At 40.8% G+C, this 13,102-nt stretch overlaps 1 protein-coding gene across 2 annotated transcripts in view; it reads left to right on the forward strand.

Moving 5' to 3' along the window:
- Positions 1-779: 779 nt before the first annotated feature.
- TBX18 (T-box transcription factor 18) overlaps positions 780-13,102 on the forward strand; it is an 80,475-nt gene continuing 68,152 nt past the window's right edge. The window contains exons 1-3 of one of the 2 annotated variants that reach the window (XM_029595492.1): positions 780-1,661; positions 3,917-4,079; positions 7,128-7,229. In XM_029595492.1, the coding sequence (XP_029451352.1) occupies positions 1,448-1,661; positions 3,917-4,079; positions 7,128-7,229 (479 nt within the window). In that variant the 5' untranslated portion in view covers positions 780-1,447. The remainder of the gene's footprint in view (positions 1,662-3,916; positions 4,080-7,127; positions 7,230-13,102) is intronic. The other variant, XM_029595493.1, reaches the window with a different exon arrangement.

Here is a 13,102-nt window from a genome sequence, read left to right on the forward strand (position 1 = left end):
GATTGCTAATTCTGAACTCCCCTCCTTCTAAAAAAAGAAAACCTTTAAATAATATTTATATATTTCACATAGTTTAAGAAGAAAATCAACGATCGAATCCGTGAACTCTAATTTTCTATTTTAGATTCGTTTGATAGTGTGACATTTTCATGGAGTTATTATATTTATTGCTATTTCACGTTTTCACATTAAACAGAAAAAATGGGGTCTGACGTGGGATGGTGGTAGTGGGGAAATATGTCTTTAGCATTTTTCTTAGTAATGTCTTAGCATTTCCTTTCAAGATTTTAGGCTTGAATTGCAGGGCCAAAACCTGCTCTACTACTGCATCTCTGAATACAATGAACGATTCCCAGTGTAAATTTTTTAAACAATAAGAAAAAAAGCTCACATTTTTATTAAGGTGTTCTATGAGGTGTATTGTGGAAAGTATGCAATTCTTCGTCATCATTATTCCTAAAATCTAAGCATGCCTTGTTTGCCATTAAAGCTAACCAGGTTTCCTTCTCTAACGGAGAAATCGGGCCTGTTTTTTGGTTGGCGGGGGGGAGAGGTGGGTGTGTGTGTGTGTGGGGTGGGGGGGGGAGTCGGGAGTGGAGGGATTCGGGGCTGCGTTTGTTTTCTGCAACCCGCGCGCCCGCAGAAAGTAGGAAGGTTGGGGGCGGGGCCTGAAATCTCCGCTTCCGGATTGGCCCGTTCCCCGCCCTGATTGGCGTGCAGCCGGACTCCGCCCGGTCGCGCCGTCTTATTGACACTAATGAGCGAGTTCTTGCCGGCGCTCTCCCGGCCGCAAGTGCTGACAGATCCAGGCAACAAATTTCAATTACAAGCTTCTAATTTGTGTCCGCGGCGCTTTGGGCAACCCGTGTCAGTCCTTTACGGCCCCTACCAGACGAATCAGAGCTTGGAGGAGGAAGAGGGCTGAATAATAGGAAAGGCGAGCAAGAAAGTGGGGAGTTCATCCGGTAAAGAAGTTTGGAGGGGGGGGGGGGGGGGGAACTTGACGAATGCACCCGCTGAGCTAATTACTTGGATTTAAAAAAAAAGGAAAGAGAGGAAGCAACGAAATCTTTGTAGCTCTTCCAAGGGAGTGACACTTAGCAGAGAGGCTGTGTATGAGAGAGTGAAAGAAAAAGAGATCATGTAAGTGACCCACTGTGTTTTCCTATGAGACAGTGAGTGCATGTGGGAGAATGCACCGAAATGTGTTTGTAAGGGAGTGCACGGGAGGCAGCGTGAGACCGTGAGCGTGTATGCACAGTGTATGGCAGGCAGCGTGTCTGCTAGCTGGGACCTGAGTGCTAACGACTGACTTTACAGAGTTTCGGTGCCTAAAAGTCACACAGCAAGTCTGTATGAGAAGCAGCTTGGGTATAAGGGAGGCAGTGTGTGTGTGTGTGTGTGTGCGCGCGCGCGAGACAGCGAGAGGGGCAGGCGCTGGGGTGGCATGGCCGAGAAGAGGAGATCTCCGTGCACCATGAGTCTCAAGGCTCACGCTTTCTCGGTGGAGGCGCTGATCGGGGCCGAGAAGCAGCAGCAGCAGAAGCGGCGGCGGAGGCTGGAGGAGGCGGCGGCAGGGGGCAGCAGTGAGAGGGGCTGGCCCGATGAGGGGGCCGATCGACCTCCGGACTGCGAGCTGCAGAGCGCTTCCTGCGGGCCCTGTGAGTTTCCTCTCTCTCTCTTTTTTTTTCCCCCAGGCTCTTCTCTCCGTGGGTAGTAGTGGCGGGCTGGGGGGGGGGGGGGGGCCAGAGCTCCCGCTGCGGACGGATCAGAGGCAATAAAACACCACTGATCTGCCTCACATAGAGCAGCGTTGATTACCAATCGCCCTTTCCGTTATGGATACCACAAGTTGCTCCCGCGTCCTCCCTCCCCTCAGCTCACATAAACTTTATATTTTATTTCAATAACTCGCTATTTCACCTCCAATAATTTGATTATTTCACCAATTATTTCACCAATTTTTCCGTAACGTATTTGTTTTACATACCTGTTCTGATTCCCTTATTCTTACAAGTAGATTAAATATTTCATGCATGCTTTCTGTCACAAATCTGTTCTAGTTTAGATCCATTTGGCTCTTCATCCAAGGCTTTTTTGTTCTTTTATACTTAATAAAACAAAAAAAAGGATAATATAATTTTTGCTCTGAGCCTCAGATTTTAATTGAATTTCTTAAGTATGTTCTGGCTGCAAAAAGATGGCCCGCGGCTCATGTTATTAAAGAATTCACTTTGTTTTATGTCTCAATCCTTGATTTTGCTTTCAAATTCTGGTAGCATATTAGAGGTATGGCAAATTAAATAAGTTAAATTGTGAAAGATTGTCTGGTGATGCTTAAGGAAAAGAAAGCAAAACAGAGAAACTGGAAAGAAGTAGATGAAACTGGCAGACGAGATGAACCATTTTGGTCTTTATCTGGCCTCATTTTTGTTACTATGTTAAATCCATAACTAACAATATCAAAAGTGTATTGTTTTATCCAATGTGTAGATAAATGTGATTTATTAAAAATGTATTTAAATATATTTAAATAATGAAGACATATAAAATGTTCGACATATTTTTCCCATTTCTTTGAACTCTTTCTTGTCTGTTTTCTTGTAATCTTTTTAAATTTTATATAGCTATGTCTTATATATCTATATCATACATATATAATATATTTATAGTTTAGTAATATATAAGTAGTGAATATTCATTTCCTCCGTCAGAGTGAAATGTGTGTTACCCGCACACACATAAACACATTTGAAATGGAAAAGGCCACTCAAAACTAATAATTTCAATGGAGTACCGTAAGTCTGAGTTTAACAGAGATGCTGGTATAATAGGAATATTTAGAACGAGCAACATATATATATATATATGTGTGTGTGTTCAAATTGGAAAATCGGGACATGTTTATGTGTCAAATTTTCGTAAAGATATGTAAATATTAATAGCGAGACAAATAGATCTCTATTTTTATATCTTTGCCCTGATTTTCGGGCTTGAACACTTATTTTCATGTTACAGCTTCCCGTACTGAAGTAATTTGTGTAACCTATATAAATTCAGCAAAATCATCGTGCGCATAATCACTGGCAATGCTTAATGCAGAAACAGAATTATTATATATATATATATATATATATATATATATTTTATTTATTTTTTTTTTTTTTTAGAAAAAATCCTTCAGTAGTCTGCATCTTCAACTAGTGCAAGAAAGATTTATTTTATTTATTAATTTTTTTTTTTTTTACTAAGAAAGGCAATTCGGAATGAACGGGGGGGGGGGGGGGGGGGGTTTAAAGCTTATTTATGAAAATTGCGTTAATGGAAATATGTTGTAAGCAGTAGAATCCAGTTACGTATATCATGTATAGGCACACCTGAACATATAATATATTTATAATTTAGTTTATTTTTCCCGGCCTAAAACTTGGTGTCTCAGGTTTTAAATAGCGCGATGCATGTTGCCAACCCTTTTAAAACTGAAATGCGCTTTTAAGATTATTACTATTACATGCTGTTATTAATTCACGGCTGGCAAGCAGCAGATGGGGAAGGCCTGTCCTTTTACTGCATTGCAAGGTCTCTGCAAGTGCATGAACTAGTAGTAGTAAGAAAAAATAATAACAATTGAATTAATTCTAGGAAGGATAAGACTGATGTGTTTCACATTTCACTGAAAAGCCTATCGTGGGGCATGTTTAAAATTAATTTTTTACACTTGGGTTTAAGGCCCAAGCACATCTTTTCATGGTGAAAGTGTGTGTGATGGTGGCCTCTACGTTTAGCGCTGTCTCTTACGTGCTACTGTTATGTTTGTTTTTATTTACTTTTGGGGGGTAGGGGGAGAGGATAGTGATCCTTGTCATTGTCGCCGCCTTAGTGACTGTAATGGTCTATTCATGTCCCTGTTTTCCAGCAGGTGCGGAGGGGAGTTCCCCCACGAAGCTGGCAGTGGCCGAGCCCCCGCCGCCTGCCCCCAGCCCTGAGGCGCAGGTGCCGCGCGGGGACTTGCAGGGCGCGGAGCTGTGGAAGAGATTCCACGAGATTGGCACCGAGATGATCATCACCAAGGCGGGAAGGTAAGGAGCCGCGCGCCAACGCGCAGGCGCCAGCGACGCACGGGCGGGAAAGAGCCTCACGCACCCTCCCCACAGCCCGAACGAGAGGCTCCCAAACACGCGCGCTGTGCACGGAAGAAGTGCAGCAACCCACGGACACATTCAGAGAGTGTACGCAGAGGTTTACACACAAACGCATAGGGGGGTTACACAGTGTTTCCGTCACAGAGCAGCACAACGGAGGTTGTGAGGCCACAAAACAGGCCGTGTGGGCTTAGCAGGTTTTCCCGACGCGCTGAGTGCTGAGTGCTGTCACAGTAACATTTATAGCCCCGACACAATTTTAATTTGTGGCTTTATTGCTTTTCCAAATTAAAAACATTGCCAGGGTGCAGCCATCTGCCGAGATCTGTGCTCTCTAGGGGCACACTTTGTGAATCCAAAGACTTGTATAAAGAAAGGCTGAAAATGACAACTCCAACCTCCCACGTTATACTTACATCTTATACTTAGCTGGTTTTACACATTTATAAAACAGGAGATGTTTTTGAAGAAACATCTACTTAAACTATTGAAACATAATTCCCAGATCTTCCGAATGCATTACGAGGAAAGGAGCAGTTCCTGGTCAAATAAATATATTCAGTTTGTCCAATAAAATGATATCACCTAATTCTGGGCAGAATTTGAAATTCGGGTAATAGCCTCTAATGCTTTCTGCACCCGGTCGGGTTACCCTACCCGTTTAAACCACTGATGCCTAAATCACTCTAAAGTAATTGTATTGTAAGCAGTGTTATTGACTGGGCAGCGGGTATATAGGAACAGCAGTACCTGCGCATGGGAGAGCTCAAAAGCTGAGAAGAGTAACATTTCCTGATGAAAAGTTAATAATACTCATCCCCCCCTCCCTCTGCTCCCCAAATTTAGGGAAATTTGGGGTGCAGAGTAGACGCTCCTGTGCTGCTTGCTCCTTTAATTGATTTGGGGGTGGGGGTGTGATGATGGTATTTGAGCCGTCAGCTTCACACACACTCTCTCCCTCGCCCTCCCCCCCTCTCTCCCTCTTCCTCTCCTCTCTCTCTCCCCCTCTCTCCTGTCTCGCTCCCCCTCTCTCTCTCGGCTTTGAGCCCGCCGCTCGGCTCTCGGTTATTCAGGGAGGCGGATGCAGCAGCCTCTGCCCCGGCTGGAGACCCCCCGTCGTCCGGCGTTGATCCCAAAGCCCGACCGACTCGCCATTCATCACAGGCAGACAGTTTCATCGGCTCGGAACTCGTCCTCTTTTCCTATAGAATGACCTGACTTGGCAAAGGGCCCGGCAGGATGCTTGCTCAAATAATGCTGAAGACAACGAAAAACACTTTTACTCTAGATACGATAAGCAATAAACTGTAGGAATAGAAAACAAATGACTTCCGAGTTTAGAAAGCGTGTATAGGGAGTAAAAGAAATACTTATGTAATTCATATCGTAGACAGAAATACCTGCATAAAACGTGTTAAATGTGTCTGGTGATTACACCAAACTAACACAGCTAGCTCTCATTCACTTATAAATCCGGCGGGCTTCGTTTTAGGGAGATAACTCTATTGCAGTACATTTATTAGGTCACCATGTACTTGTGAACCCACTCACACCCAGTCAAGTGTCTGCCCCAGTTATTCAACGAGTTTTCCGATCGGCCTTGCGGTGATTCTTATTCATAGGAAATAAATCCCACAATGTAATAATTCAAGTGACTGCAAAGTATTGTGATTTCAGTGATTTCAAACGAATGGCGTTGTTTTAAACGGGCTTAAGATCATGCTGGATATATATATGCTTCCTGCCCATTAAACTTCAGTCTCTGTTAAGCTCATCTGAAATGTCTTTGGTTCCTCATGGGTGCACGTGCTAAAAATAATGTAGAGAATAATTTGATAGAAATTATTTTTTCAATTTCCCTTCCACCCTTATATTTTGCTGACCTCGTACTACATTGTTGACCTGGTACTACAATCTAGAGGTCAGAGATACTATTAAAGCCCTGAATTTAGTCTTAAATGACATAACTACTCTTAAAGTGGTACTTTTAAAAATCGCACTTGCTATTTTTTTTCCCAAACAACCTTGAGTGATGTCTTTACGAGGTTTACAGAAAAAAGTGGCTTAGATCGTTGAAAACAACAGATCTAAATGGAAATCAAAGAGTAAACAAAACAATTAATTGGTATTAAACACACATTTCCGTATATTAAAAAGTTTAAAAATCTAGTGCAGTAGTTTGCGGGATTTAATTCTGTGCCCTATTTGCTTATTTCTATGATTTCTGTGTGGGTGCATCCACAGCTTTGGAGAACATTCCTCACAATTTGTATCTTGAATCTCTATTCTGAGTACCAATTAGGAACAGCCCAAACTCAGCAGCTCTGAATAGCTCACAAGAGGACTTTTGCAAATGTTCCTCTTCCAACCTCGTAATTCTGCCGGTGCAACACATTTCAGAGCTAACAGGAGAATTCCATTAGAGCTGGTTAAATTTTCTGGGCATAACTTAGGAGGAGGAAGAAATGCACCTTTTGTTGCTGACAGGGTAGATTTTTAAAGGATTTGCCTAACAATTTATAACCTAATATTGGCATAACGATTTCTGCCTCCTCTATTGCATAAACTCTACATATTTGCATTCCCCCCTTTTTTTTTCGCCATGCATTTCGCAATTTTATTTTACGTATCAATAATTATTGTCTACATTTTTAATAGCATTGTTATTATTGCTATTTATTGACCATATGACCCATAGCGGGTATTCAAAACGCGTCAGGTAAAATAAAATAATAATAATAGACATATTTTCAAAGGCTCTCTCCTATTCTATTCTAGTCTTTAGGCAAAATCTTAACTGATACCCATCCATAGTCGGATAATTATGGCTTTTAAAACGGGGCTTGCGGGCAGCACGTATTGGCTCTTCTTTGCGGTCCTAGGCATCACTATGATACCGCATCGATTTCCAAGTAGGCAGCTGCTGGGTCCACTAACTGCCTCCAAACCAGTTTCTGATTAAACCTCCCTTTCTTTTCTGTCCAGACGAATGTTCCCAGCAATGAGAGTGAAGGTCTCTGGTCTAGATCCGCATCAGCAGTATTACATTGCCATGGACATTGTGCCAGTGGACAATAAAAGATACAGGTAATTCCAATAGTAGTGCCTGAGCCTGGATCACGAACAATGTGTGAATTAAAGAGCTTTTTTTTTTTTTTTTTTTTTTGCATGTCTTGTTGTAAACATCCAATACAAAATATGGCGCATGCATTTATATCTCTCAAGCGGATGCTGTTCATATTTCATTGACTGTATGTGCATAACTTATTGCAATTTTAAATGGGCTTGCATTCCTTAGGAGGTCACTGATAATGTTGCTTCTGTTTATTGCGCCTGTACAAATGGCCGGATAGTTTTGGACAATATCTTACGGAGAGCGTGAGTGAACTCTTCTTGCAGCTGAAAATAGGAGGCGTCTATTGTCGGTGGAGTTAAAGACAGATGGAGGGCTGCAGTTTCTTTCATTAAAGATAATCTTTCCGAACTAGCGAAACGTACAAATCCTTCCTGCGCGGAGTTAAACTATAGGAATATAAGAATGATAACGCCTTCAGTTTTGGTATCACGGCCAGATAAGCCAGCTCGGGCCTCCCAGAGAGTCCCTAAGAAATCCGCAGCCTCCTTTAGGACGCCCTGTGCTAGCCCCAGTACCCACCGGCGATTCCCGGGTTTCGCCGGATGTCCCTAGCCCTTTTTAAAGATCGGGTTGTCCCGGGGGTTTTTACTTTCTCTCGGGGACAGATTTGGCAGTCCCCAGAGCCAGCGTCCTGGGCCCTGGCGTTCTGCAAGGCCCGGGTGGATATTTTGTTTTTTTTCTTTAACAGGCATGGGAGCAAGCGGGAGGATGTGGCAGGGAAGGGCAGAAGAAGTTCAGCCTCGGCTGTCAGATTAAGTCAAAGATCTAAAAAAAAAAAGCTGATTTCTTTTTGAAGGGCGGATACTGGGGGAATATAGAAGTTTCAACATTTTAACAGAATTTACATATGGACAGTCTGAAAATGATAATTTTTTTTTTACCTGAAGAGCCTTTTCATCGGCAAAGACAGCAATTTGATTTAAAAAAATTGGGGTGGGGGGGGGGGGGGGAGGGGGTTGTCTAAAGATGTAAAAAAAGAAGTAGGCGAAACTATTTAGAGACTCGTTTACATTTGTTTTTTGTACTGGCATCTCTAACCTGCTGCTAAAACTACTCTTGTTTGAAGCGAGTCGAAATGGTTTTCCTTTTTTTTTTTTTTGCAAAAGTTGCAGTTTGCCGTTCCTTACTAGTGCGCATCGATTTATAAAAATGAAGATTAATAAAACGAAGGGAGAGCAAACCGGCAGGATGTTTAATGCAATGTCTAAAATTAAATTGCGCCCGCTTAACCCCATTTTACCTCAAATGAAAAATGGGGGAAAGGTTTAAAAAAAAATGTCTTCCCTTCGAAAGAAAAACAATGGTCAAAGTTTGAGGTTTGCGGGTGGACAGCTGCACCCTTCTCGTTTTAGAAATTGCTGGGGAGGGGGAGAGGCGCAGGTTCCCAGCGATCTCTAATCCGTAGAATTAAAGGCAGCCCTGGCGCTCCGTGCACTATAATCCCACCCTGCTTACAAACAGCCGAGGCATAAGTATATTTTAGCCACCAGGCACAAGGCAACGCTATTTTGCTCTGCCGTCAGCCAGCATATTTTAAGTGAGCCCCTTACAGTTTCTCCATTTCTTAGGTCCTGGTAGAATAGTGAGCTTTCTTTTTTTTTTGTAATTTATTTTTTTTATTGAGTATAACATTTATAACAAAATGATATAATCAGGAATTCCAAGGAACATAATAATTCCATACAATTTCATAACACATATTAAAGGTTATCTAGCCCACATCAAGGGGGAGTGAGGAGCGAATCTATTAAGCTGAAAATATTTCTATATTACAACCTACACTATATGCCATTACACATTAAACATTTAACGATGTCTTACCCCTTTTAAACAATCACTTATAGAGATTGGGGCTAGTTTTTACTTAAAATTCCCCTGTAAGTGCCAGATAATGTACCAGAACAATAAGTTTGTGTTTACTGATCCAATACACTTGGAACGAATAGTGAGCTTTCTAAGATGCACGAAATAGCAGAATGAAAATACTTAAAGACTTGTGAGAACTGCTTTATCCGATTTAGTGCAGCTGGCATAGTAGGTTTTTATACATTCGTTTTTGTTGTTTTTTTTAATAGTTAACTGATAAAAATAGTTAAACGTTTAATACAGATTTATGTTTCGGTACTTATCTAGCAAAATAGCTGGTACTTTAAACAGGCTTAAAGATGCTTACAATATTAATTGGATAGTCAAAGTGGTTCCAGGGCTTGATTTAATAAGGGACGGTACCACATACTAGAGAGCGGATACTCAGGCATAAGGGGAAAAAAAAGCACAGGGCTGTTTCCACGGCAAAGTCCTTAAGCAAAGCACGTCTGAATTTTCAAGAAAGCTCATCATATAGTGAAAAATGTCAATAACTGACATTAATGATGGCATTAGTTATTATCCCACCCCCTCTCCAAAGCATAGAGGTGAGCAGCTTTAACCCATCCTTTTCTTAAAGCTGAAAATGTAACTACTGGTTAGAGGTGGAGCAAAGTTCCATTAACCAATGTTCCATGATATTTATGATCTTTACCTATATTTGGCTTTTCAGCACTTCAAAGCATATTTAAGCTACAGTTCCTGGTGCAGGGGTCCTGCACAAATCATTTTCTGCTCATAAATTGTGTTTTAGAGGCAGAAAATATAAATTGTTCATATAAATTATGCTTTGTGCAAATACCAGATTTTATGCATACAAAATCATGTTTTATGCAGAGGAAACAGGATATGTGTGCAGAAATCATGGTTTATACACATAAATAAGCCTTTATGTGCACACTATTGGGTTAGTGCACTTTTAAAATGCCCAATACATTAACATACTATTAGTTTACTCCATTGGGAGTTGTCATTTTTTTTGGTGTGTGAGTAAAGAAAATGTGTGCTGAAGTTCAGTGCATATTTTGCACTCACCTCATAAATAAATATATCAGCCCCTGAGTTGAGCCTTAAGCACCCTTAAGTCTACCAAAGCCCTCAGGTCTTTATTAGTTACTGAGCAGCGCCCATAATGAGCATAAACAGAATTATATTTGTTAGGTCATGAGCAAGACTAATACTTGTGTTTTATTGTAAGCAACACAGTCTGCACTCTTTCAGTTTTAAATCCTGCATTCCTTCTTCAAAAGAATACATTGATTATAATGATTTACTGTGTTCTTTCTGGATCTATTGCTATTACGTTATCAATGATCTCTATAGCCTATGATTAAAAATATTAATTTAGAATCCTGTTTTTCAAAACTTCTTCACATACAGTGCACACAGAAAAATATTTAGAGAATAGGACCACTGGGAAAATTTGTGTCTTATTTTTAAATGTTAATATAATAGTTTTTCTATCTGGCAAGTTCCTCCTGCTCCAGCTCAGTGAAAGCCAGCCTCTGACAGGTTATGGTGCCATGCACCTCCATTTACAACGTTTGGGAGGGAGGGGGAAAGTGTGTCCACTATTTTTATATTCTTCCCCTAATTTAGCCCATTTATTGTAGATTCAGCCCTGAGTCAGGGATGACAGGATGCAGTGCCCTCAGCCATCTACTAATGTGAACCCTCAGTTTGGTCACTAGCTGTCGCTAAGGGGAGAGGGCTGAGGTTCCCTCTCCCAGGGGCTGCAAAACACACTGCCTTCACAACAGTCCCAGTCCTGCTTAGGAAATGGAAGGACCTGACCTGGAAAACAAACTCAGGTCCTTTTTTGCATGGCTGTGCACATCACTTGCCACCGAGCTACACTGCTGGCTGGGCAGAAACAATATCAAATCGTATCCTGTGTAATTTCAGATGATTTTCAAGAACCTGAAATTAAGATTATTCAAAAATATTACAGAAAGTAATTGTAGTAAAGCTGACATTTATTCACAAGGATGAAAAATAAAATGCAATGATTTTAACAGCCAGAAAACTACTGTCCAGAGGTATACTCCAGCACAAAAGAAAGCAGGCAGATGGGTCTTTGCCACATTTAAACTTGCTTCCATATGTGAATGGATGAGCGGATGAGTTCTTGGGGTTTTTTTTTTTTTCCGATTATATCCAGATGTCTCCATAAAAATCTCACCATTCACTTTAATTCCGTTGCCGTAATCACAGGATATTTTAAACAAGACATAAGCAGTTTGCAGAGAGTAGTCAGAATTATCTCTTGTCAGCCTTGCAAGAGCACAGAAGTGCTCCAGGAGCAGTAGGTAAGAAAGTCATGGAATGAGTTATAGTTATGTGGTAAGATCTGTAGAAGATTAGCTTAAATGACACTATCATATATTGCCCACTAGTGATGATAATTTATGGACTTAAGTAATCTAATAGGCAACTGAATACAAAACTGAAGCAGCTGTAGTTTATTTTTTTCCTTTCTCGATGAGACAGATATGGAAATGTATAGAGCCCTATCCTGAAAAACTGAGAAAGCATAAGCAGTTAACTAATGTTCTCAGAAAGGATTCAGGCATATATTAATTTCAAATAAATTATTTATTTTCACCACTTGTTCATTCATATTTAGAAGAAAAATATATCTCTTAAAATGTCTATAGTCCTAAGAAAGCAACTGTTTTGCCGAAAGTAAATTTTCACATTTATCTGTAGATGACAATTAATCCCCCCTCCCCAAAATCTTTTTAAAAATGACATTTATTTTTCACCTCTTAATATTAACCAAGGTTGTACAGTGGTATAAAAGTTGATATTATAATAACATTATTTTAAATATATTTCAAAATAACATTTTTCCAGCAACATGCCATTCAGTTTTATTGGGGTTGATTCAATACCGTGAGCTAGCCGCTGCGCACAGCCTGACATGCAATTGGATGCACATTTTGGACACGCGTCCATAACCCCCAATCCAATACGAGGGTTAGCGCATCCAAAACGCGCATCCAAATCTCGGTGTAGCTAATAGCACTCATCACATGGAAATCTATGTAGCTGAGGCTATTAGCTAACCCCTGTGATCCAATACATTTTTTGTACGGCCATGGCGAACTTGCAATACGGCAAATTTTAAACTAGCCCAGGACTGGCATGAAGGTATGCCATGCTCAAAAGAAAAATCCTGCTTTCTGAGATTCCTCCTGATAGTATCATAGCGATGCTATGTAGGAGGAACCAAATAAAGCGGTATTTATTTAAAAAAAAATCTTTGAAAAATAAATTTGGAAGTCCAATATACGCACAAGATACAAGGTCCAGGCCATGTATCTTGTGCGTGTATATGCCGATAGCAGAAGAAAATGGATGCTCATAGACTGAGCGTCTGTTTTCCCAACTGGTTTGATAGTCCACTTGACAGCCTCCTCCCCTGTGCGCCTGATTCCAAGGAGGCCATAGGGATGCACATTCGTCCCTAGCGCCTCCTTTTTAGTGCAACCCCTCATTTTAACATTGGATCGGGAGCCCAAAAGAGGTGGTTGGGTACGCGAGCGCCTGTTTTCTGCACACATTTATTGCATCAGCCCCTTTGCGTGACGTGAACATTGCTCAGATTCACAATAACACCAAAAAGAATTACTCTTAATATTCTTAGAATGGTTTATATTTTGATGACATTGATGGGTACATCACAACTAATGTAATTAAATAATAATGCCCTATATGCAGGGTATGAACTGAGCCACCCATTGGAATTATTGTGTAACATTTTTGGATTTCTTTTTTTTTTTTGTTATTGTTGTCCTTGTTAGTTTTTCTTAAAAGCAGCAGTTGATCCAACCATCACAAAGAAACAGGGAGATCTAATAAGCTGTAATAGATTATCGCAGGGATCCAAATATTGCGGGGAACGGAGGGGGCATCCTAACTATATTTGGCCACTTCTTGACAAACTATTGTATCA

Source organism: Rhinatrema bivittatum, chromosome 3 (assembly GCF_901001135.1).
Source record: "Rhinatrema bivittatum chromosome 3, aRhiBiv1.1, whole genome shotgun sequence".
In the NCBI taxonomy this organism is placed as follows: Eukaryota; Metazoa; Chordata; class Amphibia; order Gymnophiona; family Rhinatrematidae; genus Rhinatrema; species Rhinatrema bivittatum.